This window comes from Macaca thibetana, chromosome 3 (genome assembly GCF_024542745.1).
Source record: "Macaca thibetana thibetana isolate TM-01 chromosome 3, ASM2454274v1, whole genome shotgun sequence".
In the NCBI taxonomy this organism is placed as follows: domain Eukaryota; kingdom Metazoa; phylum Chordata; class Mammalia; order Primates; family Cercopithecidae; genus Macaca; species Macaca thibetana.
The window spans coordinates 75,663,937-75,689,487 of record NC_065580.1 but is presented as its reverse complement, the minus strand read 5'-3'; the positions used below and the strand labels follow the sequence as shown (position 1 = coordinate 75,689,487).

Genomic DNA, 25,551 nt, shown 5'->3' with positions numbered 1-25,551 from the left:
TTTTTTAACAGTGACAAACTAGGAATTGATCAACAGCAGATGCAAGAAAGTAGCATGTTTGTTCTTGTCACTTTCTGTGTGCCTGTGCTTATGTGACTTTTGTTTGTTTTAGAATATTGTTTTAATCATCATTACCTTGCTTCAGAGATTCAGAAAAACCTATTGAGAAAGGCATTGTGTTCCAATTAAAAATCATTTAACTCAATCAATTTTTGGTATTTTAAAATGTTACTTGAGCTGAGAGCAAACATAGGTAATATGGGCATTGACTAAAAGTATGTATGGGAAAATTCTGTTCCCGGGCTGTGCCTTCCATACCCCATAGGTACTTTTGTGGTTTTCAGCCCTGAATTAAGGGAATGATCAAACTGGAGACTACCAGTTAGAGAAGCGAAGGGTTTGGTAGTGTGTGCCCTTGCATGCAGGCCAGTCTTTCTGTCCTCAGGTGCATTCAAAGTACCTGGTTATCCAGTGGTAATGAGAATAAACCAACATGCTACTTTATGTAGTGTAGGCCAGTATACGCTAACTGACAAATTCATACGCCTGCTGGCTTTATGATTACTGATTTCTTATTTGTGGTTTCCCCATTATCCTTCTTCATTTGCCATTTTGATAACATTGAGACCTTTTTATCCAGCCTTAATTAGTAGAACAAGGAAAGATTTAGGAAACCTAGATTTTTAAATCGGCTTTATTTGCCTAAATCAGTTTTCCATCATGGTTTACAATTACTTTTCCCTTTTTTCCTCAATGGTCTTTCTTTACCTCTTTTGATTTCCCCCTGCTTTGAAGGCAATACCTAATTTAAAATGAGGAGTTTATGATGTTTTTTGTTTGTTTAAACTTAGTACACTTTTCCTTTAAAAAAAAAAGTCTTTGGTAGACCTCAAAATATCCATGGTGTAATTAAAATGCAGACTATTTGTCATGCACATTATTAAATTCTGCTCTCAGTGTTGGTAATTACACAAAATAGGAACAATGTAGTATAATAAGATAGCTTTTCGAGGTTTTTAAGTGATGTCTACTAGTATTTAAGAAATAAAGGATATTTATCTAAAGAATTGTGGAGATGGTGAATATGATTTGTCTATAGTTTTAAAAGCTTGTAGTGGTTCTTTTCCTTGATGCGATATCATCTTTGTAGGGACTGGCCATGATTGGAGCATATTTATGACTTAAAGGTTAAAAGATGAGAAGTTGAGGGAGGTGGCAAGGACACTGGGGCAGATTCTTCTCATCTCATTGGGAAGTGGTTATTTTATAGGGAGGGAAAGAATAAATGGGGTATAGGAAGAGTAAAGATATTTTCTAGTGTTACTTGAATTAACTATGTACTAGCAAGTGAGAACTAGAAAAGAGATGAATCTTACTTGTCAAATGTCCTTGATCCATCTGATAAGAAAGAGAATGTTGGGGTTATAAGAATACCCCAGTAAGTGCCCCTGGTTGGCACAGTCAGCCTTGGGCAACTTGACTGCTGTTTGGAGTTAGCTGCAAGGCGAGGGGCTGCCAAGTAGAGCTGGCAGTGTGGACAGATTACGTACTGATTTAAGCTCACAATTATGAGAGCCTACATATATATATATACTTTTGCCAATATGGAGGCAGTGATATATACAGAGGTGATATTTACAGGCCAAATTCATGATAACAATACAGTAAAATTGCCAATAAAAATCTTTAATAGGCTTTTAAAGCCAGGCAGTAGCCTGCTTGTTTGAACAATATTCAATCTGTCAGATTTCATTGGAGCCAATGAATTTAAATAGGCCCTTGGCAAACACTGTGGTGAGATATTTGAACCAGAGTACATAGTAGAGCTGAAGAACCCTACTGGCCTCAGAACAAATGTACTCCAGGGAATGCCAAGGTCCTTTCTGGAGCCAGGGTGGGCACAGAATGGCTGCCTATAACCTAAAATGGAAGAAAACAGGAATTTAGAATGAAAGGCGTCTGAGAAAAACACCTTTTATGGAACAAGAAAGGGTATCTGTTCCAACTTGTCCGACAAGGTCATTCAGCCAGTTAGGCAAAGGTAAGACTAGGACTCAGCTTCTGTCTACCTTATTCCTGATGGTTTTTAGAAGATTAGTAATCACTCGTTGTCTCTTTTCAGATCAGATTAGAAACAGTTGTCATGGATTTGCATAATTGGGGCCATGAGTCTTCCTTTGTGTGCTTGCTGACCATCAACTAGCATATTAAATAAAAATCTTTACTCAGGAGCGCCCTCTTCATCTGCCTAACTGGTAGTTTTCATATCCTCAGTGACCTCTAAGCCTCAGAGTCTGTGCCTGTGACTGCCACAGCCCCTGCAGCCCCTGGCCATTGGGTCTCCTCTTGACGGGGAGGGGTTGACCAGCTCCTGGGCTTTAAAAACTGCTTGCTGTGACTTCCAGGACAGGACCCTCACAGACTCCACGTAATTAAGCCTTAACAGCTGTTTAGAAAATGTATCCCAGATTTGACTGCTCCTTGGTTCTCTTGGTACAACGCAGGTTCAGCCTACTGCAGCCGCTTCTAACTGGGCTCAATGCTTCACCCGGCGGCCCATGCTCCACAGTGTCTTGAGTGTTCTTCGTAACCTTTCTAACTCTGAAGCAACTCACATCACTCCCCTGCATAAAACCCTTCAACAGCAGCTGATTTCCCTAGAATAAAATCCAGGCATCCTTTTATGCTTACCACTCTCCTCATCCTCATCCCCTTTCCCTTCCCCTGCCCCTTGGAACTTACCAAGGGTGGCCTGCTTTGGGTGCTCGCACTGATGTTTCTCCTCACTTCCATGTCCTTCAAATCTTTTTCTGGCCACTGCTTTTCACCATTCAGATCTCAATACCTCCTCACCAGAGGCTTTTCCTGACTGCTTTAGGCAAAGTAGCTGCATCTCCCAATCCCATTACTCTCCTGGAGTTGATTTTCAAGCCTGGCTATGTAGTACAATCACTTGAGAAGTTTAAAAAAAAACAAATGAGTGTTTAGGCCCCTCTGCAGACCAATGAAATAGAGTATCTGGGGCTGAGAAGCATGATTCCAAGGCGTTGCTCTATTTTACCCCATACAGTGGTTGTCTAATTCTGGAATTTTTATGTATGCATGTGCTCATCCTCCGCCCACCTGCAAATGTGGTTCCTTGAGGACATAGATGTTGTCAATTTTGAGGTATCTTTAGTGCCTGGGGCATGGCTTATCATATAGTAGGAACAGGGTACACATTTGCTTTGTTATCAAAAAGGGTCAGACTCTGGGGCTGGCGTGGTGGTTCATACCTGTAATCCCAGCACTTTGGGAGGCTAAGGTGGGTGGATTGCCTGAGGTCATGAGTTTGAGACCAGCCTGGCCAATATGGTGAAACCCTGTCTCTACTAAAAATACAAAAATTAGCCAGGTGTGGTGGCGCACGCCTGTAACCCCAGCTTCTCAGGAGGCTGAGGCAGGAGAATCACTTGAACCCGAGAGGCAGAGGTTGCAGTGAGCCAAGATCGCACCCTTGCATTCCAGCCTGGGCAACAAGAGTGAAACTCTGTCTCAAAAAAAAAAAAAAAAAAGAGACTCTGTAAAATATTGGAAGAGATTTATTCTGAGGCAGATATGAGTGACCATGGCCTGTGACACAGCCCTCAGGAGATCCTGAGAACATGTGCCCAAGGTGGTCAGGGTGCAGCTTAGTTTTATACATTTTATGGAGACATGAGACTTCAATCAGTTACATTTAAGAAATACATTGATTCTGTCCAGAAAGGTGGGACAACTCGAAGTGGGGTGAGGGCTTCCAGGTTATAGGTAGATTTAAACATTTTCTGGTTGACAGTTGTTTACCTAAAGACCTGGGATTGTTAGAAAGGAAATGTCTGAGTTCAGATAAGGGATTGTAGAGACCAAAGTTTTCATTGTAGAGATGAAGCCCTTAGGTAGCAGGCTTCAGAGAGAATAGATTGTAAATATTTCTTATCAGACTTAAGATATAATGAGGCAGGTCCAACCCCCACTTACCATCATGGCCAGAAACAGTCTTTTAGGTTAAATTTGAAGAGTGCCTTGGCTAAGAAGGAAGTCCATTGAGGGGTCTTAGAATTTTATTTTTGGTTTACAGCTTAGTTGCTTGAATAATATGTATTTGCAAGGAATATGGACGGGAAAGAGAAGAGCTATAAAAGCCAAAAGCTATTAAAAGATGTTAAAAATCATGGAGACCAAAGCTCTTTGGAAAAATTGGTGATCACAGGAGAGTCCAGTTCCAAATTTTTCTTAACACCCACGTATACTTAAATGTGGGTGGTCTGATGGTTAGAACTCTGTTTCTGGAGTTAGATTTTACTTTCATCTCTGCCATTGACCCTGGACAATTGCTTGGCTTCTGTTGTAACACACAGAAGAGGTATAAGGAGAAGTTATTTTTGTGAAGTACTCTTGTGGTTAGGAACCTTCAGTAAAAGTGGTATTTGGATTTTGATGGTACATTGTCTACAACCAAACTTCCTGAAGTATGAACAGACCAATTCCTTATGTGCTGTTGCTTAAACTTTCATAGCCACAGAGTTGACCTGGAGATAGGAGCCAGGCAGGAGATGAAAGGGATCACATGGAGTCTAAGCCTCTGCTGAGTGAGAATAAACAAGGACAGAGAGGAAGAGAGGAACTGGAGGTTATCCATTAGTGTGATTCTTTCAGATCGTTCATTTCCTTTTTCAATTTGCCTTCCTCTCCCCAAATCTCTTATACAGTCCTCCTGCTACTATCTAAGTTGAGGACTTTGCTATTTTGTTTCATATGAATTTTTATTTTTTTCTTCTTATAAGAACAGTGCAGTATGTATATTATTGAAAGGATTAGAAAATATGAGCAAGCAGAAAAAAAATCTTAAATTTCTAACAATTTAACCACCTAGAGATGATATCTACTGCCAACACTTTGGTGTGCCTCCTTTAGACTTTGTGTGCGTGCACAATATTATTGTCCATTTTTAAGAAACAAATCATTTTCTACACATCATTGTGTAAATGATTTTTTACTTACTACCATGGATTTGTTTATAACACTTTTTAGTGGTTGGATAGTATCCTGCATATCAATGTTCTATATTCAGTCCGTCACATATTGTTGTATATTGAGGTTGTTTGTACTTTTTCACCATTACCATCAGTGCTGGGTAAATATCCCTGTAGATTAAAGTTTGCATGCATTTATGAATTATTTTTTAGGATAAACTCCTAGGAGTGCAATTGTGGTGGTCGTAGAATAAAAAGGTGTTTTTTTTGTTTTTTGTTTTTTTGGGTTTTTTTTCTAACTGCTTCTTGTGGAGCAGGGCTAACCCATAGGCTACCCAGAGTGGCCATAAAGACATTTTTGAGACTCTTGCTGTGTTGTCAAATTGTCCTCCGGAGATGCTGCACTCCCAGCCTTTGGTATTAAGTGCCCTTCTTTATTTCTCATTCAGGCTTTCGTAGGTCTTCCCTGGGTTCTGCCACACATCTCCTCAACTCCAGTCTCTTCCCCTTAAGTTCATTTAACACTCCTCTGTCAGATTAAATGTTCTGATGCACAAACTGATCACATCACTAAAATTATCAGATCTTGTTCTACCATCACAGGACCTCATCATCAGGTTGTGAGCAACTTTGTGGGGTTTTCTTCTCTCCTCTCCTCTCCTCTCCTCTCCTCTCCTCTCCTCTCCTCTCCTCTCCTCTCTTCTCCTCTCTTCTCTTCTCTTCTTTCCCTCCCTCCCTCCCTCCCTTCCTTCCTTCCTTCCTTCCTTCCTTCCTTCCTTCCTTCCTTCCTTCCTTCCTTCCTTCCTTCCTTCCTTCCTTCTTTTCTTTTTTTTTTCTTTTTTTCTAGTAGATGGTATCTCACTCTGTGGTCCAGGCTGGAGTGCAGTGGTGCAATCATAGCTCACTGCAGTCTTGAACTCCTGGACTCAAGTGATCCTCCTGCCTTGGCCTCCCAAAGTGCTGGAATTATAGACATGAGCTGCCATGCCCAGCCCCAGCACTATATTTTCTGTTCTGGTTTTCCTTCAGAAAATATGCATGTCTTCTGATTCTTCATCTCTGGGCTCCCTTTCTTGGCTCCTGACTTACCTTCTGCCCCTCTGGACCACCAGTTCTGGGGAGCAGAGATTGTGTCCCTAGAACTGCCCTCTGCCAAATATGTAGAGTAGGCACCGAAGTCAAACTTCAGTTGGTGGACTCTCCTCCCCCATCTCCCGTCTTTATTTGATCACATTTCACTTTTATTGCAAGACCGAGCTCATGTTCACTGAACACATCTTCCTTCTGATGTCACGTGTTCCCAATTTCAGTAAGGCTTTTTTCACCTCCTTTCACTCAACATGACAGTAACCTTCCCCTCCTCTGAATTCATTGAGTCGTTTCTTTCCAGTTTTGTTACATTACTTAACCCTTTTTCCATAACATCATAATTTTCAGTCTGTATTCTCTATTATATTTCAAATATCTCCAGGCTAAGTGCTATCCCTTGCGAAGTTGGGGGAGGAGGTACCTAAAGTTATGCTACAGTGAAGAAGCACCATCATCATTTTGGTGTATATCTTGTGGTACCTTTCCACGTATGTGATAGATGATTAATATTTACATTGTGTAAGCATAGCATACAGATGCAATTCACTTTTCAACCTTTTCTTCTTTGGCCCAGTATTTTGTAGTACTATGCAGTGCTTTGGCTATTTTATTATTACCTGGACTGTAGAGGAGTTACAAAGTCGCTACTGTTATAAATGGCTTCCAGAAGGAGAACAGCAGCTCTAGTGCTTTGTAAAACAAAAATGACTTGCTTACAAAAAATATCCAGTAGCATCAGAACCATGAAATAGAGTAGTTAGACACCTACCCTTCCCTAATCTCTGAGTGGTATGGGCCTGTGGAAATGTGACTTGTACATTTGCTTTCTTGTTAGCTGACCCATGTTCTACTATTAGTTCCTGCAGATGAGAGTGGTGGCAAATACTGTTCCTTAGATTCTAGTCATAGAGTTTATCAGAGCTGCATGATTCGTTTTAAAGGGAATCTAACATCGTCAAAGAAGTTCTGGGAGTTGTGGGTGGAAAAGGAAGTAAGTGAGTTCACCAGCCAGGTCTGAACTTGATTAAGCTTGAATTCTTTGTTGTAACTTATGTTAATGCTCATTAAACCTGTAAAGCAAGATGGAAGCACTGTTTGTTCAAAAAAACCAAAAAAATATATATATAAACATTTTTAGGTATCATGCTGTAAAGTAATATAGTACTATATAATTATTCTGATTGCCTTCTAGTCAGATTACCTTGAAAATCCAAAATGATCTTGGCGAACAATAATACATTATGATTTCATGGTTCATCTACATACCTCCTGTGTAGGTGTATAATACTCATATCTAACAGGGTTACCACATTACATACCTTTTGGTATCAGTGACATACCTAAAATACCAGAGTATTTATTGGCCATTCTCAGTTATGAAACGTTGACATTGCCAGACAAAGCTTTGATCATACATATATATATAGAGTCATATATATATATAAAACATATATATACACCTTTATATATTATAAGCCTTGCATATGTATATGGTCTCTTATATATGCCTTTTTTATATAAGCCTTTCATATATATATTAAGCCTGTCTTTATTCAGACCATGAAACCAAAAACATCCCTTTTTCAGATAACACATAGTGTGATTCTATTTAATGAACCTAATGTCCGTGAAGGGGTAATTAAGCAAATATGATTGTTTTCTGCCTCAGCAAACTGCCAGCAAGTTCCCCTGGAGAGCAGCACTGTGTGGCTGTGTGGCTGTGGGTGCCTGATCAGCAGGGTTGGGGGATGTGCGTAGGCGTGGCAACTGGGAAGCAAAGGGCGGGAAATACATTTGTCCTCTGTCCCGCTTCAGAAGTCTAGAGTGTGGTGGGCCTGCCAGTGAATTCCTCAAAGTCTTCTCTTATTAGAGCATACCTTAAGAGGAAAGGAAACATCTCTAAATGAAATGCTTGTGGGCACTTTTATTCATAGCTTTAGGTAACCTTTCTTTAAAAACTGCCAGATCTGTGTTTCCAATCTTGGCCTCTATGTTAGTTTCCTCAGGCTGCTGTAACAAAGTACTCTGCCGCAAACTGGGAAGCTTAAAAAAAAAAAAAATTAGTTGTCCCAACTTCTGGAGGCTAGACATCCAAGGTGGAAGTTCAGCAGGGGTTGGTTTCTTCTGAGGGCTGTGAGGGAGAATCTGTTCTGTTCTTCTTTCCTGCCTTCTGGTGGTGGCCGGGCAACCGTTGGTGTTCCTTGGCTTGAAGAAGAATCACCCTGCTCTCTACCTTCATCTTCACTTGGTTTTCTCCTTGTGTGCGTGTCTGTTTTTAAATTTCCCTCTTTTATAAAGACTTCAGTCATACTGGATTAGGTGCCTGCACTATTCCACTATGATCTCATCTTAACTAGCTCCATTTGCAGCCACCCTATTTCCAAATAAAGTCACATTCTGAGGTTCTAGGGGTTGGGATTTTCGGAAATGGGGGACATAGTTCTGCCCATACCAGCATCTCTGTTAAGTCCGTTGAGTCTCTTTTGGCATCTGGCTGGACACTGTACTACATGTCCCACTGGTACCTCAAATACAGTCGCAGTTGGTTGCATTCTCCCACAGGTCCCTTCTTTCCAATTTTTACCTTTTTTTCTTTTTTCTTCTTTATCTTTAGTGGTGGTATCATCATCCCACTCAGTTATCCAAGTTGGAAATCTTGGGAGCATCCTGGCCTGTTTCCTTGGCCTTGGCCTCCAACATCCAGTCCTAACCACATTTTATCATTTCTGCCTCCACTGTGTTTCTCTGACCTTTCCTCTGCTTTCATTCCTAGGACTCCCATTCAGGTTTAGAACCCTGCAATCCCTGGCTGCCAGGCTTTCTCCCACATCTCATCTCTCCTTTAAATTCATCTTCCACACCAGTTCTTTTCTAAATCAAAGTTTTGAATGTGACATTTTTTTTTTTTTTTTTTTTGAGACGGAGTCTCGCTCTGTTGCCTGGGCTGGAGTGCAGTGGCCGGATCTCAGCTCACTGCAAGCTCCGCCTCCCGGGTTTACGCCATTCTCCTGCCTCAGCCTCCCGAATAGCTGGGACTACAGGCGCCCGCCACCTCGCCCGGCTAGTTTTTTGTATTTTTTTAGTAGAGACGGGGTTTCACCGTGTTAGCCAGGATGGTCTCGATCTCCTGACCTCGTGATCCGCCCGCCTCGGCCTCCCAGAGTGCTGGGATTACAGGCTTGAGCCACCGCGCCCGGCCGAATGTGACATTTCTTAATCCAGAAACCTTGAGTGATTTTTAACTGTCTGAAAAAAAAAAAGTCGAGATTCTGTTGCTTGGTCCTTAAGGTCCACCCCAGGTGGCTGGCCTCTCACTCATGCCAGTCTTTTGCTCCTCATGACCTGCTAGATGGAGAATTGGTAACTCCTACATCCTGCTCCAAATACAGCACATCCATTTGTTTTCACCTCTGTACTTTGCTTCACCAGTGTAGAATGTCTTCTCTCTACCCTTCCCTCCTGTCTCCATTGTCACTAAACCAAAGTGGGTCCATTTGCCTGCACACAATGGAAAGCCAAACAGAAAGCACCAGGTTTTTGCAGCAAGAAAGGTTTATTGCCAGGCTGCTGAGTAAGGAGACAGGAGTCAGGCTCGAGTTTGACTTTCTCTACCAGCCTTACAGCCATAGATTTAAGGGAGGGCTTCTGAGTGTGGAGTTTAGGTGCTGAACAGTGATTAGTGATTGGCTGAAAGGAAAAGGGGTTTGGAAAGTGTTTTGGGCATGCTGCTGCCCTTACATGCTGCTTCATGGGTTGCACCTTTGGACAATGGTGGCATTAGCTTGAACTGAGGGTGAGTTTTTGGCCTTCTGACGTCAAAAGGTTACTCACCAGGAGAGGAAGTCTATTCTGCCCAGACTCCAGTGAGCTGTATTGGTTCTAACCAGCCTCAGTCTGTCAGCCAATTTTGTGGCAAATAGAGAGAACTGTAACAAATGGTTTTCTTCTCTGCTGTCCTGCAAGACAAGCTCAATAAATTTTTGTTAGTTACCAAATTCTTTAATCCTGTGGGGCATGGTTTCACCATCTTCCCACAGCAGTTGGAATTCTAACCAGGTTATACGGAAGCCAGGAGACGTGGTTTTCAGGCCAAAATGTCAGAAGCCAGTTGTTTTGCCTAACCCAGGTCATTAACTTTTGCGAGTTTCCGTTTCCTCACAAGTAGAATGAGGAGGTTGAAGTAGATAATCCCTAAGATCTTTTCAGCTTTAAAATTTGTTCTTCAAATACCATGCCTCCATGAAGCAGTCTCTAACTCTTCCAGGCAGAATAATTCACCCCTTTTATGCCCCTTGGTGCTTTATTTTTTCTTTTACAGTTAACTCTTAATTTCTAGTGGTTATGTGTGCTCATGACTGTCTCCCCTTCCTCCAAACAGCTGGTGGTAAGCTCCTTGAGTTCAGCCAGGAATGCTTGACTCACATTTGCCCCCGCTTCTTGCCTTTGTCTTCCCCTGGTCTTGCTTAGGCAGAAAGTCTCGGTGAGAGAGACCTTAGTAGAGGATAAAATGTCCTCGGGAAGTACTCCCCTGTAACACATGCTCTTCCTGAGTGTTCCCAGGCATTGAGAAGGATGTGTTTTGGATGGTTAATGATACAGAGATGTTATATTGAACGCACTGAGTTTTTCCTTTCTTCATAGCATTATTGTAATTGGGTGACATTCTGGGAAACAGCTAAGTTCGCTTTGTAACAGTTTTTGTAAAAATGTGTGCTCTCTATAGGATGTTTAGAAGTAACTAAGTTTTCTGTAAAAGATATGAAAAACATTCCTATTTTCTTCCTCTTCCTATATCCTCCGGAAACTTGGAGTATCTCAATGTATCATTAAGGTATTTGGACACTTAAAGTAGCAGTTGTTAAAAAATACAATCTAGGAAAGCTTTTATGGACCCATTTCCTCTTTGGAAGCCAAACGTCCTTGGCCTCTCATATTCTTCCTAAACCTTAGATTGACCCACATTTTGACCTTCAGAAAGTTAAAGTCACTCTTTTCTCCTAGAGAATGACCAGCCCCTTTTCTTGCTTCAAGGCCACCTCTGGTCCTATATTTCTAATCTAATTTTACATTGTTCTTTTATGCACTCCACTGTCCAGACAAAATCTGTCACTCATAATTTTCCCTATATACTCCTTAGCTTTCTTGCATTAGTCTTCTGCCTGAAGTGCCCTCTGGTCTACACCCCTTACTGTGTATCTGAATTGTACTCATTTTTTGAGACCTAGCTCAAATGCCATTTCTGCCACAAAGACTTTTGTTACCATACTAGTTCTTGTGTTATGATTTGTTCTTCTTCTACACACTGGTCTATTTCTAGACTAGTGCTATCTGCCTCACCAGACTAGAAGTTCCTTGGGGTCATGTTTCATGTGTCATTTATCTGTATTCCCCTGTACTAGCCCTAGGTCAATTCACAGGTGGTCAGTAAATACTGGTAGTGAATCAATTATCTGTGAACCGTTTTTTGCATGGTCTATAGGGATACTAATGTGTAACAAAGTTGCTCTATTTTGCTGTTAGGCAGTCACATCTTAGTCTAAAGTATCTACACTTTAATTTTAGAACCCAAAAACATGTCTGAAGTAAGATTGAAACATATATGATACTGGATAAAACAGTTACATTTGAAATTATGATGTATTTAGTGTGTAAACTACGTGGTCAATGCTGTCATGTCTTTTAGATTCTGTGCATTATTATTTCAGTCCACGTTGTAAAAGTAAATGCTAAATGTTTATAAATGTTTTCAGTTTGAATTTTATGTTTTGGCAGGGATATTTTTTCCCTCAGTGTATGTTTGTATATGCTTCTGTTTTCCACAAGCTGCTGACTTTATGCTTTGTGTTTGTTTTATGTTGCAGATTAATATCTTTTCAAGAATTTGTTGCCTTTGAATCTGTCCTGTGTGCTCCTGATGCTTTGTTTATGGTAGCGTTTCAGCTGTTTGACAAAGCTGGCAAAGGAGAAGTAACTTTTGGTAAGGAGCATGATTCTGTGCACATCTATGTAAGTGCGGACTTGTGTGAGCATTTTCTTTCTTTCTTTCTTTTTTTTGTAGGAACAAAATAAAGTATATGGAAATGCTTTTAAGAAGATAGTATATCCCTTTTAGTAAAGACACTTCAATGTTTAGGGGCTCCAGTTCAAACGTCTTGCTATTGGAAAAAAACAAGTTTCTGGCTTAGTAGTTTTGATACTCTGATTTAGTTTTAAGGTGAGGGAGATGTGGCATGATTGTTTTCATACAATCATAGCATGTGAGAGCCAGACAGGACTTCTGTTTCTTCCCTGCACCATCAGTAGTGCTTTCCACCGATAGAATGAAGAAGTGAATAATCTGCCTACACACAGAAGTTACTAATACACCCTATACTTCTTGTCTTCACCTTGTTCCCATGGAGTAGTTTGCGGCCAGAGCCACTGCACAAGATGGTGGTTCAGAATGGTACGTGAAGGACCTTGTTCTAAAGAACACGCCTCCCACCCCACTGCTGTGCTGGCAGTGCCTGCTCTGCTGTGGCCTTCTTTATTTGCAAGGCACAAACATCATCATGGGAATTAGCTACAAAGCTGCAGAAAACCCTGACGTTTTTCAGATACTTAGAAGAAAGGGAAGACTTGGAAGTGGTGGGACAGTGATAAGTTATTTTTTAAAAAACTGGCTACTAAGGACAGATTTAACAGAAAGTGCCCTGTTTCCCGCGGACTCTGTGGTGTCCAGCATATGTTGTCTCTGCACACAAATCTGCATTAGCATTGCTCAAGAAGAATTTTGGAGCCCTTTAGGCATGTGGATTATGCTTTCATGAGAGATGGCTTTAAAGATTAGGGAGAACGTGGCATGACTATTTTCATAGCGTCATAGAACGTGAGAGCCAGACAGGACCTCTGCCTGTCTTGTGCTTGGCATGCGCCCATTTTAAGTGTCTTTATTCATAGTTTCCAATTCATTCAGACCTTTGGGATTTGTCTTATTTGGTGTATTGTGGGAAACATACAGATGTGGGAAAAACACAGGAAGAATGTTGCTTCCGGAATCAGATAAGCTTAGCCCCTTCCAGCTCTGCTGCTTTTGCCTCTGAGCCAAACTGATGATCCTCTCCAGTCCTCATTTATCCTATTAAGAAGTGAAGATAATAATTAGATAAAGTATTGGTAAGATAGTATAATAGACTTATTGTGCCAGCTAACCCCCTTCGCCATTCCGTCATACTTATTTGGCATGACAGAATTAAAGGTTAAATCGTCTTGAGCAAAGACAAAAAATTATATACTTGCCTGATTTTGTTTCTAGAAGATCAGATGCTTTCCATTAATACTTCATGAGGATTATTTAATATTTTCAAATCCTTAGATGAAATTTATTTCCATCACCCAGTTCATCTTAGCACCACTGCAACCACAACTTTTCAATTAATACCAATAAAAAAAAGTCCCCATTTAAATCTTCAAGTAATGAGTAAGCAGCTAGCTCATGGTGTTATTGATTTACTCAGTGGAAGCGAGTTTGGTGACAGTGTTACGATAGTGTTTCTTTGGGATGAACAGAGGAAAGCCTGTGAGTGCAAGCATGTTCAACACAGATATGTTCTGTCTTATCTTCCTACTTTCCCCAGCAAGACTGGATGTGAGGAATGGAAGAGAGCTCGATTTGAGATGAGAGGACCGAGAAATGGGCTTCAGGTAGTTCCTTGATATAGATCCATCTTCCCTTCATGCGTGTGAAGTGGCAAGGGATATTGGTGACACTAGCTTTACCACTGGTCCTGGAAAGACATAGGAGGCTTCCACCATTGCAGGGGAAAGTGTGTGTGTTAGTGTGATTAGAAGAAAATGATAGTGAAGAAGCAGGATGTAGGAAACAAGAGCTATCTTTGAATTGTAGAAGATATAGTTGCATAAGGATTTTGTTTCTGCTTCTTACTAGCTGAAAGACAAGTCATTTCAACCCTCTGAGCTTTATTTTCCTCATCTCTAAAATTGGGGTAATAACTACCTTACAGGACTATGTAAGGATTAAAAGATCCACTGCATAAAAGGCACTGTCTGGAAAACAAAGGCCTTTATACAAATAGTGATACTAAAAAATAGCCTGAAAGAAGAAAAGATTTTCTAATTTGTTTTTCCTTTTTTCTTCTTTGGGAAGCCCTTTATTTATTTATTTTTTAATTGTTGTGTTTTTTTTTTAACGTAAGTTCAGGGGTACATGTGCAGGTTTATTATATAGGTAAATTTGTGTCACAGGGGTTTGCTGTACAAATTATTTCATTACTCAGCTATTAAACCTAATACCCATTAGTTATTTTCCCTGATCCTTTCCCTCCTCCCACCCTCTACTCTTCACCCTCTGGTAGGCCCTAATGTCTGTTGTTCCTCTCTGTCTCTGTGTTCTTATCACTTAGCGCCCACATATATGTGAGAATGTTTGGTTTTTGGTTTTCTGTTCCCACATTAGTTTGCTAAGGATAATGCCTCCAGCTCCATCCAAGTTCCTGAAGAGGACATGATCTCGTTGTTGTTGTTGTTTTAATGACTGCATCCTATTCCATGATGTATATGTACCACATTTTCTTTATCCAGTCTGTCATTAATGGGCATTTAGGTTGATTCCTTGTCTTTGCTATTGTGAATAGTGCTACAGTGAACATATGTGTGCATGTGTTTTTATGATAGAATGTTTATATTTCTTTGGGTATATACCCAGTAATGGGATTGTGGGTTGAAGGATAGTTCTGTTTTTAGGTGTTTGAGGAATTGCCACACTGTTTTCCACAGTGGTTGAACTAATTTACACTCCCACCAGCAGTGTATAAATGTTCCTTTTTCTCTGCAACCTTGCTAGAACCAGCTATTGTTTGACTTTTTAATAGTAGCCATTCTGCCTAGTGTGAGATGGTATCTCATTGTAGCTTTGATTTGCATTTCTCTAATTGTCAGTGATGTTAAGCCTTTTTCCATATGCTTCTTGGCCGTGTATATATTTTCTTTTGAAAATATCTGTTCATGTCCCTTGCCCCCCCGCTTTTTTTTTTTTTTTTTTTGAGATAGAGTCTCACTCTGTCATCCAGGCTGGAATGCAGTGGCACAATCTTGGCTCACTGCAACCTCCATCTCCAGGGCTTAAGCAATTCTCCTATCTCAGTCTCTCGAGTGGCTGGGACTACAGGCGTGCGCCACCATGTCTGGCAAATTTTGAATACAAAATTTGTATTAGTAGAGATGGGATTTTACCATATTGGTCAGGATGGTTTCAAACTCCTGACCTCAGGTGATCCACCTGCCTTGGCCTCCCAAATTGCTGGGATTACAGGCATGAGCCACCACACCTGGCCTTTCCCTCACTTTTTAATGGGGTTGTTTTTTCCCTGTGAATTTAAGGTCCTTATAGTTAGTTGCTGGATATTAGACCTTTGTCAGATGCATAGTTTGCAAAAATTTTCTCCCATTCTGTAGGGTGTCTGTTTACTCTCTTGATAGTTGGGCTTTTGCTCTGAAGAATGCCCTTTAGTTAATTAGATCCCATTTGCCAATTTTTGTTTTTATTGCAATTGCTTTTGGTGTCTTTGTCATGAAATCTTTGCCCATTTCACTCTCCAGAGTGATATTGCCTAGATTGTCTTCCAAGAATATAGTTTTGAGTTTTACACTTAAGTGCTGTTTGTTTTTTAGACGGAGTCTTGCTCTGTTGCCCAGGCTGGAGTGCAGTGGTATGATCTTGGCTCACTGCAACTTCTGCCTACCAGGCTCAAGTTATTCTTGTGCCTCAGCCTCCCAAGTAGCTGGGACTATAGGCATGCACCAGCATGCCTGGCTAATTTTTGTATTTTTCAGTAGAGACAGGGTTTCACCATGTTGGCCAGGCTGGTCTGGAACTCTTGACCTCAAGTGATCTGCCCACCTTGACCTCCCAAAGTGTTGGGATTACAGGTGTGAACCATCACTGTCTGGCCACATTTAAGTCTTTAATCCATCTTGAGTTTATTTTTGTGTATGGCGTAAGGAAGGGATCCAGTTTCAGTCCTCTGCATATGGCTAGCCAGTTAACTCAGCGTCATTTATTGAATACAGAATCCTTTTCCCATTGCTTGTTTTTGTCAACTTTGTTGAAGATCAGATAGTTGTATGTGTACGGCCTTAGTTCTGGGCTCTCTATTCTGTTCCATTGATGTTTGTGTTTTGTACTAGTACCACGGTGTTTTGGTTACTGTAGCCCTGTAGTACAGATTGAAGTCAGGTAGCGTGATGCCTCCAGGTTTTTTCTTTTTGCTTAGGATTGCCTTGGCTATTGTCATGTCATGCACGTCCATGTGAAGAGACCACCGAACAGGCTTTGTGTGAGCAATAAAGCTTTTTAATCACCTGGGTGCAGGTGGACTGAGTCTGAAAAGAAAGTCAGCAAAAGGAGTTAGGGGTGGGGCAGTTTTATGGGATTTGGGTGGGTGGTGGAAAATTACAGTCAAAGGGGGTTGTTTTCTTGCAGGCAGGGGTGGGGGTCACAAGGCACTCAGTGGGGGAGCTTTTGAGCCAAGAAAAGGAATTTCATCAGGTTAATCAATCAGTTAAGGTGGGGCAGGAACAAATTACAATAGTGGAATGTCATCAGTTAAGGTAGGAACCGACCATTTTCACTTCTTTTGTGATTCTTCTGTTGCTTCAGGCCATCTGGATGTATATGTGCAGGTCACAGGGGATATGATGGCTTAGCTTGGGCTCAGAGGCCTGACAGCTATTTGGGTTCTTTTTTGGTCCATATGAATTTTAAAGTGGTTTTTGTCTAGTTCCATGAAGAATGTCATTGGTAGTTTGAGAGGAACAGCATTGAATGTATAAATTGCTTTGGGCAGTATGTTCATTTTAATGATACTGATTTTGCCTATCCATGAACATGAAATGTTTTTCCATTTGTTTGTGTCATCTCTGTTCTGTAGTTCTGCTTGTAGAGATCTTTCATCTCCCTAGTTAGCTGTGTTTCTAGGTATTTTATTCTTTTTGTGGCAATTGTGAATTGGATTATGTTCCTGATTTGGCTCTTGGCGCGACTTGTTGGTATATAGGAATGCTAGTGATTTTTATACATTGATTTGGTATCCTGAGACTTTGCTGAAGCTGTTTATCAACTTAAGGAGCTTCTTGGCTGTGACTGTGGGGTTTTCTATTAACAGACACAGGATCAATTCAACTGCAAACAGGATAGTTTGACTACCCCTCTTCCTATTTGGATGCCCTGTATTTCTTTCTCTTGCCTGATTGCTTTGTCCACGCCTTTCAATACTGTGTTGAATAGGACTGGTAAGAGAGGGCATCCTTGCCTTATGCAATAAAAGACAGGAAGCCCTGATTTCAAGGAGCTCATATTGTGATTTTGTCTTCAGTTGCATGTGACTGTTGTAGAAGAATGTGCAACCCCTCCAGCAATACCCTGCCTTTCACAGGTAATTTATTCTAGGGTTTTCCAGTCTCACAAAACAGCGTGTTGTATATGTGCCTTGTATACATGTATGATGAGCCAACGGGAGTCCTCACTCCATTGGTATCATAAAATGTACCCTGGATTTTCTGAGCCATTAATCCCAATTTAAGATTAAACGGAATGAGACATGCGTAGGACTAAGAGAGCAAAAAAGACCATCAGTTTGCAAATTAATAGCTGACTTCTAACTTTTTTTTTTTTTTGAGACGGAGTCATGCTCTGTCGCCCAGGCTGGAGTGCAGTGGCCGGATCTCAGCTCACTGCAAGCTCCGCCTCCCGGGTACACGCCATTCTCCTGCCTCAGCCTCCCAAGTAGCTGGGACTACAGGTGCCTGCCACTTCGCCCGGCTAGTTTTTTGTATTTTTTAGTAGAGACGGGGTTTCACCGTGTTAGCCAGGATGGTCTCGATCTCCTGACCTCGTGATCCGCCCGTCTCGGCCTCCCAAAGTGCTGGGATTACAGGCTTGAGCCACCGCGCCCGGCCCTAACTTTTTTTTATAGGGTTGGTTAGATTCATTAAATATAGGTGGTGTGCATAGCAGTCTTTCACCTAAGTAAACAAAATCTTATAGGGGGCATGGCAGCCTAAGGAGTGTTTTGACAGCAGGTACCTTTAGAAGAAGCTAGCAACAAGTACCTTTTCCAGGAAACTCTTCACAGAGTTAAAGACATCAAAAACAAACAACTTGGAGTTGGACAGAAAAGAAGATTTACATAGTCAACCTTGCTCTTATAAACCCAAAGTTTTCAGAGAATGAAGATCCAGATCTATAGCCTGGCTAGCTGGTCATATGAGACTGTAAACCCAATGGCAATCTTATCTCTAGTTACTTCCTTAGCTTCTTATAAATCTTTCACCTAGGAGTGACCCTTTAGTATTTTAGAAGTTTGTCTACCTTGATGTGTATCTTTGGGAGGGGTAGACATGGAGTGACAATTGAGAGAAGGGCTCCTTTGTTACTTCCCGGATTGGCTCAGTCAGTTGTGATGATCATGGGGTGAGTATTCTTTCTACACTCTACAGAGGTTCACCTGGGGCCTTCCCATGGTCTGCAGAGAAAACAGGAGAGTGGCCTCAAATCTCACATATCTCTCAGCCTTGCTTCTTATACTGAGAGCAGTTACACTCTTTATCAGTTTTCCTACTGGATTTCCACATTAGTGTGTGTGAAGTGGGGCTTCTGCGACTAAGCTTAGTTTGCAACAGGGTTTGTCAACAACAGGGTGGTGTTCATGCTCCCACTAGTACTGATTCTGATAGACACTAAACAAAAATCAGTTGGATCGAGGGGCAAATAAGTGTCTCATTTCAGTGAAACCTTGACCTATTTCCTCTGAGGCCTTGTTTATATTTACCGTATTTTCATGTCTACATCACCTCATGTATTTGCTACAATGAAAAGATCTTGATTAGGCCACTTTTGTTCTTTTGGTATCTAGCTACTTATATTCTCCTATTTCCTTTGAGGGAAAACTCCAGTATTCTTGCTGTCACCGTGTGTTCTTACTTTGATATCCAGTGTTTATAAGTATCTTGAGATATCAACAGGTATATAACAGGATGTTGGTATGAGTGGTAAATTCTAGTTAATTTGTGATTCTGCATGTGAGGAGAAAAAAAATTGTTCTAAATGTTTCCGTTTGTATTTTTTAGCCTATTGCATGTGACAGTGATTTTTTAAAGCATACTTTGTTGAATGATAGCATACATGCAGAAGAATATACAAATCATGTTAGGTGTACATCTTGCTGAACTTTTACATCTGGATCTGCTTACCACAAGCCAGATCAGAAAGAGGATGGTACCAGCAGTGTAGAGGTCTCATCCCAGTCACTGTTTCCCAATCCCAATGGTAACAACTGACATTTATCACTATCAATTGGTTTTGCCTCGTTTTAAACTTCATTTAATTGGAACTATATAGAGTGTACTCTTTTGGTCTGGCTTTGTTTGTTCATTTTATTTGTGAGATAAATCCATGTCATATGTATTTTTTGTTTTTCTTCAAAAAACAATGTATTGAATTCCATTATGTGACTCTATCCTAATTTATCCATTCTATTGTTGATAAACATTTTGGAACATTTTCATTTTTGTCTACTACAGCAATATGTTTTCAACATTGTTTTTCGTATTTTTGGTGTGTATAGACATATCTAGGAATAGACTTGCTGGGTCATAGAAAATATGCATATTTAGCTTCAGTAGAGCTTGCCAAAATGTTTCCCAAAGTGATGGTACCAGTTAACACTCATAATATCATTGCATGATGGTTTTATTTATTTCAGATCTTTGCCACTTGGTATCAGTTATTTTTATTTTAGTGATATCTCCCCGTGTGGCTTTAATGAGCATTTCTTTCCCTGATTCCTAATGGGTTATACAATATTTTTTCATATTTATTGGCCATTTGGGTATCTTCTTCAGTCACATGCATATTTTCTGGATACACGACCTCTGAGGGTTATATGTTTCACAGATTCTTTACTTTGTGACTTGCACTGTTACTCAATTGAGTCTTGAGGAACATAAGTTTCTAATTTTAATGTAGTACAGATTATCAGCATTTTCTTTTGTGGATAGCTCTTTTCGTGTCCTGTTTTAAAAAATCTAGGCTGGGCACAGTGGCTCCCACCTGTCATCCCAACACTTTGGCAGGCCGAGGCAGGTGGATCACCTGAGGTCAGGAGTTCGAGACCAGCCTGGCCAACACAGCGAAACCCTGTCTCTACTAAAAATACAAAAATTAGCTGGGCATGGTGGCAAGCACCTGTAATCCCAGCTACTCAGAAGGCTGAGGCAGGAGAATCGCTTGAACCCAGGAGGCAAAGGTTGCAGTGAGCCAATATCACGCGCGAAACTCTGTCTCAAAAAAGAAAAAAAATTTATTTGGTTTCCTCCAGGTCGGGAAGATATTCTCCTATGTTATCTTCCAGAAGTTTGTTTTCCTTTCAAATTTACATTTTAATCTTTCTAGAATTTGTTATATTTTTGCATGGTACTAAAGGTAAAGGTCAAGATTCTTCCCTGGCCCCCTTCCCCAAGGATATGTAGATCACCCGGCACCATTTATTAAAAAGGTCGCTCTTTTCTTTATTGCACTGCAGTGGTGCTGCTATTGTAAGTCCAGTATGAGGCTGTATCTGAATGCTCTATTCTTTTTATATAATTGTAAATTCTCCAGTAATACTATACTATCTTAATCACTGTAGCTTTATAAGTCATATCTGGTAAGGCTTTCAACTTTATTCTTTAAGATTATCTTGGCTATTCTTGGCCCTATTCACTATCAAAACAATTTTAGAGTAAGTTGTTAATTTCCACAAACATCCTGCTGGGATTTCACATGCTATTGCCTTCAATATGTATAATATCTATATGTATATGTATAAATAAATGTTTTATTCCTTTAGAATTTTTAAAGTTTTTAAATAAAAGTTTATTTAATAACAACTGTTAGTCTGTCTATATCTCACTACTCTGGAAATTTAGAGTAGATGAACACTACAAATTTTGAAAGAGAAAGGAACACATACATCTATGTTATTTGTTATCTAAAGATGCTAGTACATGTTTACAATTTTGCAGATAGGACTGCTGCCAAGGATGAATCAGTGCTAAGTGCCTCAGACGGAGGATAGTAGAATCATGAGCTGAATTTTATATTTGAAATAACAAATAAGCATTACCTTCTTAAAAGTTCATAAATATTTCAGTAGATGTATTTTACTACATATTGAATATAATGCATTTAAAGAAACTTCAGAATTCTGTGAGTTGGACGTTACCAATACTGTCAAATTTTGGTTATCATAGTGGACAGGAGGGGTGTTCAAAAGGAGTAAATCATGGTGGACGACAAGCAGGGTAAGAAGAGGGGAGAGAAAATGATATTAATGGCCTAGTCATTTATAACCAAAGCAGAATAATAATAAATAAGGGAATAAAGTGTCATTATATTAATTATAAATCTATGCTACTATATGAGGAGATATTTACATAAATTTGTTTTTGAAATTTAATGTATTTTCTCTTTAAACTTAGTGTATGGAATGTCAACATAGTTTTCTTTTTCTTTTCTTTTTTAAAGTGTTATTTTTTGTAATGGATATGGGTGGCAAACTTTTTCTATAAGGCTAAGATAATAAATGTTTTGGTGCAGTCCCTATGGAAAATAGTTATGGAGATTCTGACAAAATTTTAAAAATAGAAGTGCCATATAATCCACCAGTCTCACTTCTGGATATTTATCCAAAAGAATTGAAAGCAGGATCTTGAAGAGTTATCAGCACTCTCATGTTCATTGCAGCACTGTTCGCAATAGCCAAATGTGGAAATGACCTAAATGTCCATCCACAGCTGAATGGATAAAGCAAATATATATACATATGATAGAATATTATTCAGCCATAAAATCCTGCCATACATGACAACATGAATGAACCCTGAGGACACTACGAGTGAAATAAGACAGCCACAGAAGACAAATACTACATGATTCCACTTATATGAGGCACCTGAAATAGGCAGAGTCATGGAATCAAAGAGTCGTGGCTGCCAGGGGCTATGGGGAGGGGGAATGGGGACTGACTAATCATCTGGCATAAAGTTTTGGTTAAGCAAGATGAATAAGTTCTAGAGATCTCCTGCACAACGTGTGTTAATAGCTAATGATATTGTTTTGTACACTTAAAAATCTACTAAGGGTAAATTTCGTGTTAAGTGTTTTTTTCCACCAAAAAAAAAGATTTTTTTTTTTTTGAAAGAGGTGAGGGAATTGGTCATGTAGATATGGGGATGGAGGTGGGGAGACTGTCCCAGGCAGAAAATAATAGCCATTTCCCAGGTTCTAAGGACAGAGTCTGTTTGATACATTTGAGGAACATTTTAGGCAGAGAGACTATAAACAAGTACAAAAAATATGATATCAGGGTATCCTATTTATAATGTAAAGCAGGCTAAGTGGGTAGAAAGCATGGAAGCTATCTGAGCAGATCTAGAGGAGTGACTGAAAATGCATTAATACTGAACTGGCATGATATGGGCTGTGTATTCCATGAAGGGTTGGAGCTGTGGGGATCTGGAACTGATGGCCACTTTGGAAGTGTTATGAACAGTGGAGGCTGGGAATAACAGAGGCATGGACTGGAGTCATATCTTGGGACCCCACCTGGGCCCGCCTTCCCTTCCCTTCCCTTCCCTCCCCTTCCCTTCCCTCCCCTCCCCTCCTCTCCCCTCCCCTCCCCTCCCCTCCCCCCTTCCCTTCCCTCCCCTCCCCTCCCTTTCCCTTCCCTTCCCCCCTCACCCCACAATGTCTCTGTCACCCAGGCTGGAGTGATCTGGGCTCACTGCAGCCTCAGCATCCCTGACTCAAGCCATCCTGCCACCTTAGCGTCCCAAGTAGCTGGAACTACTGGTGGCGCCGCCATGTCCAGCTAACTTTATTTTTATTTTTGTAAAGATGAGTTTAACTATGTTGCCCAGGCTTACTTCAAACTCCTGGGCTCAAGCAATCCTCCCACCTTGGCCTCCCAAGATGCTGGGATTACAGGCATGAGCCAGTGCACACTGGGCTATTCCTGAGAGCTAATCTGTATGACTTGGCTCCCGATCGGCCATGGGTGAGAGGAAGGGGGTCAAAGGAAAGGCAGAAGGACCAGGTGGTAGCTACTGGTCTTGTTCTGTTCCCAAGACTTGTGGTTTTACATAATCTCATGAGAGAAGTAAGGTAACCATCATTTTTATTTTTAAATACATGCCAACCTCTGGGCTAAATACTTTTGGTATAATTTATTGTTTAATTATTGTAGCCTAGAAGGTCTATACTATTATAATTCTCATTTTCTGAAGAGGAAATAGGCATGGGGAGGTTGAGTCAGTGGCCACAGTCATAGTGTTGCCTGTGGTGGAGCTGGGAGAGCAGCCTGATCCTGGCTGACTGTTCTTCACTGTGTCACACTGCCTCCCTCTGGTGTTGATACTCATGCTTTTGGAGTGAGCCCACCATAATCCAGACAGGTGTCAGCCATTGTGGTCTCAGTCTATATCAGACATTAGAAGGATTTAATATTTTTCATGAAGTAAAGAGCAATAGGCAAATGCCTATGGTGGAAAGTAATAAGGAAGATAATGTACCTGACTTAGAGTTACCAGTGTACATAGAAAGTTGCCTTGGTTCCACCTATCTGGATAACTTGTTGAGATGCACATAATGTGAGTTTTACCCAGAAAAGCTTTATCTTTTTATATGAACAGAATTCTGACTGAAGGGGAGAATCACAGGACGATAGGGAGGGGTGAGGAGATGGCCCGTGTCCAGGTTGAGGAGAGAGGGAACCATAGTAGAGGAGGCCCTTGATTGAGGGGTGCAGCTTAAGAGACCTAGGTACTTGGGAGGGTGGTTGTCAGGGCACCAACGACAGGGCCGGGCCCTTAAGCAAGAGTAATTATTTCATATAAGAAGCAATTAGGAGTCACCACAAGGTCTTTGGAGGACAGGGATAGAGTCAGAATGATGCTTGGAAGAGATGATTTTTGTTGAGTTGACTAGAGTGGGGCAAAGCCAGAGGCACCATGTCAGTGATCATTATTTAGGCTTCACTGTATCTGTGTGAAGCCAGTTGATAGTCATCCCACTTTGTGAGTGGAGGAGCTGAAAGTCAGGATTTGGAAGGACTTACCTGGTGTGTGAGCAGATTGGTACAGACATGTTGAGTGATAGTTTCTCAGACACTTTCCTGTTACTGTATTTCTTATTTAATATTGCAGGGAGAGCAAAGCATTTCCATTGTGGATTTTGAGAAAGAGTACCTGTGTGGATGTGTGGGTGTGTTGAATGAAACTGTTGATCTGAACTCTTTGGCATATATACCAGTGCTTTGTCTTATAATGCTAATTTAAGACATTATGTATTCCTACTTACTGGTATTTCTTAAGTTGTTATACTGCAGTAGACCACATTAATAGCCTAGCTCCACAGTAGCAGAGAGCTCGAATGCTACTTTTTTTTTTTTTTTTTGGAGACAGAGTCTCGCTCTGTTGCCCAGGCTGTAGTGCAGTAGCGCGATCTCAGCTCACTGCAAGTTCTGCCTCCCGGGTTCAAGCAACTCTCCTGCCTCAGCCTCCGGAGTAGCTGGGACTACAGGCACATGCTGCCATGCCTGGCTAATTTTTTTGTATTTTAGTAGAGATAGGGTTTCACTGTTGTTGCCCAGGCTGGTCTCAAACTCCTGAGCTCAGGCAATCCACCTGCCTTGGCCTCCCAAAGTGCTAGGATTACAGGCATGAGCGATCGAGCCCCGCTGAGAGCTTGAATACTACTTTTATCTGAAGAAAGTCACAATTAGACCCCCTGAATATTCAAAGTATGTTCTATACAATAACCAATTTCTTAGGTTAAACTCCAAAATGTTTTCTTGCGTTATGCTATTACATGTTTTTCTCTTCCTTTGACTTTTTTTTAAAATTAATTTTTCAGTACACTGAACAAGATTTCATGAAATAGGTTTTATGTGCAGTTTTGAAGTTATCCTTAATACGTGAATGTAACCCAATTTCATTATCCAAATGGTGGTGGTAATGATGGTATGTGCATGTTTATGTTCTGCAGTTTTTAATTAAACTTTAAAGTCAAGAGTTCGCAACTCTTTGCCTAGATAAGTATCAGGGAGTCTGTGAATGGCTATGATTGTAATATTTTGTCTAAATGAGCATTTTTTTTTTTTTCCTGGGGAAAAAATGCATAGGTTTTAGCAAATCTCGCAGAGGTCAGTGACCTGCCCTTTAAAGATAAAAGCTGCTTTTTATAGAGGGGCAGTTGAACTAGTAGACATATATCTTATTTAAGACTTTTCCAGCATTGCTGTTAAAAACATTCATTGTAGAATAGTTTATGTATGACTTCAAAATGTAATGATAATCAGTTTTTGGATGCCTTTTGATTTTGGATATATGAAGAAATAAAATATATCAGACAACCTATATATAATACAAGAGA

At 40.6% G+C, this 25,551-nt stretch overlaps 1 protein-coding gene across 3 annotated transcripts in view; it reads left to right on the top strand.

Annotated features, from left to right (window-relative positions):
• The window catches only part of SLC25A13 (solute carrier family 25 member 13), a 200,205-nt gene that overhangs the window by 64,923 nt on the left and 109,731 nt on the right, over window positions 1-25,551 (top strand). For 2 of the 3 annotated variants that reach the window (XM_050782911.1, XM_050782912.1), the window contains one exon: window positions 11,945-12,060. The exons of the other annotated variant lie outside the window; for it this stretch is intronic. In XM_050782911.1, the coding sequence (XP_050638868.1) occupies window positions 11,945-12,060 (116 nt within the window). The remainder of the gene's footprint in view (window positions 1-11,944; window positions 12,061-25,551) is intronic. 3 annotated transcript variants of the gene reach the window in all.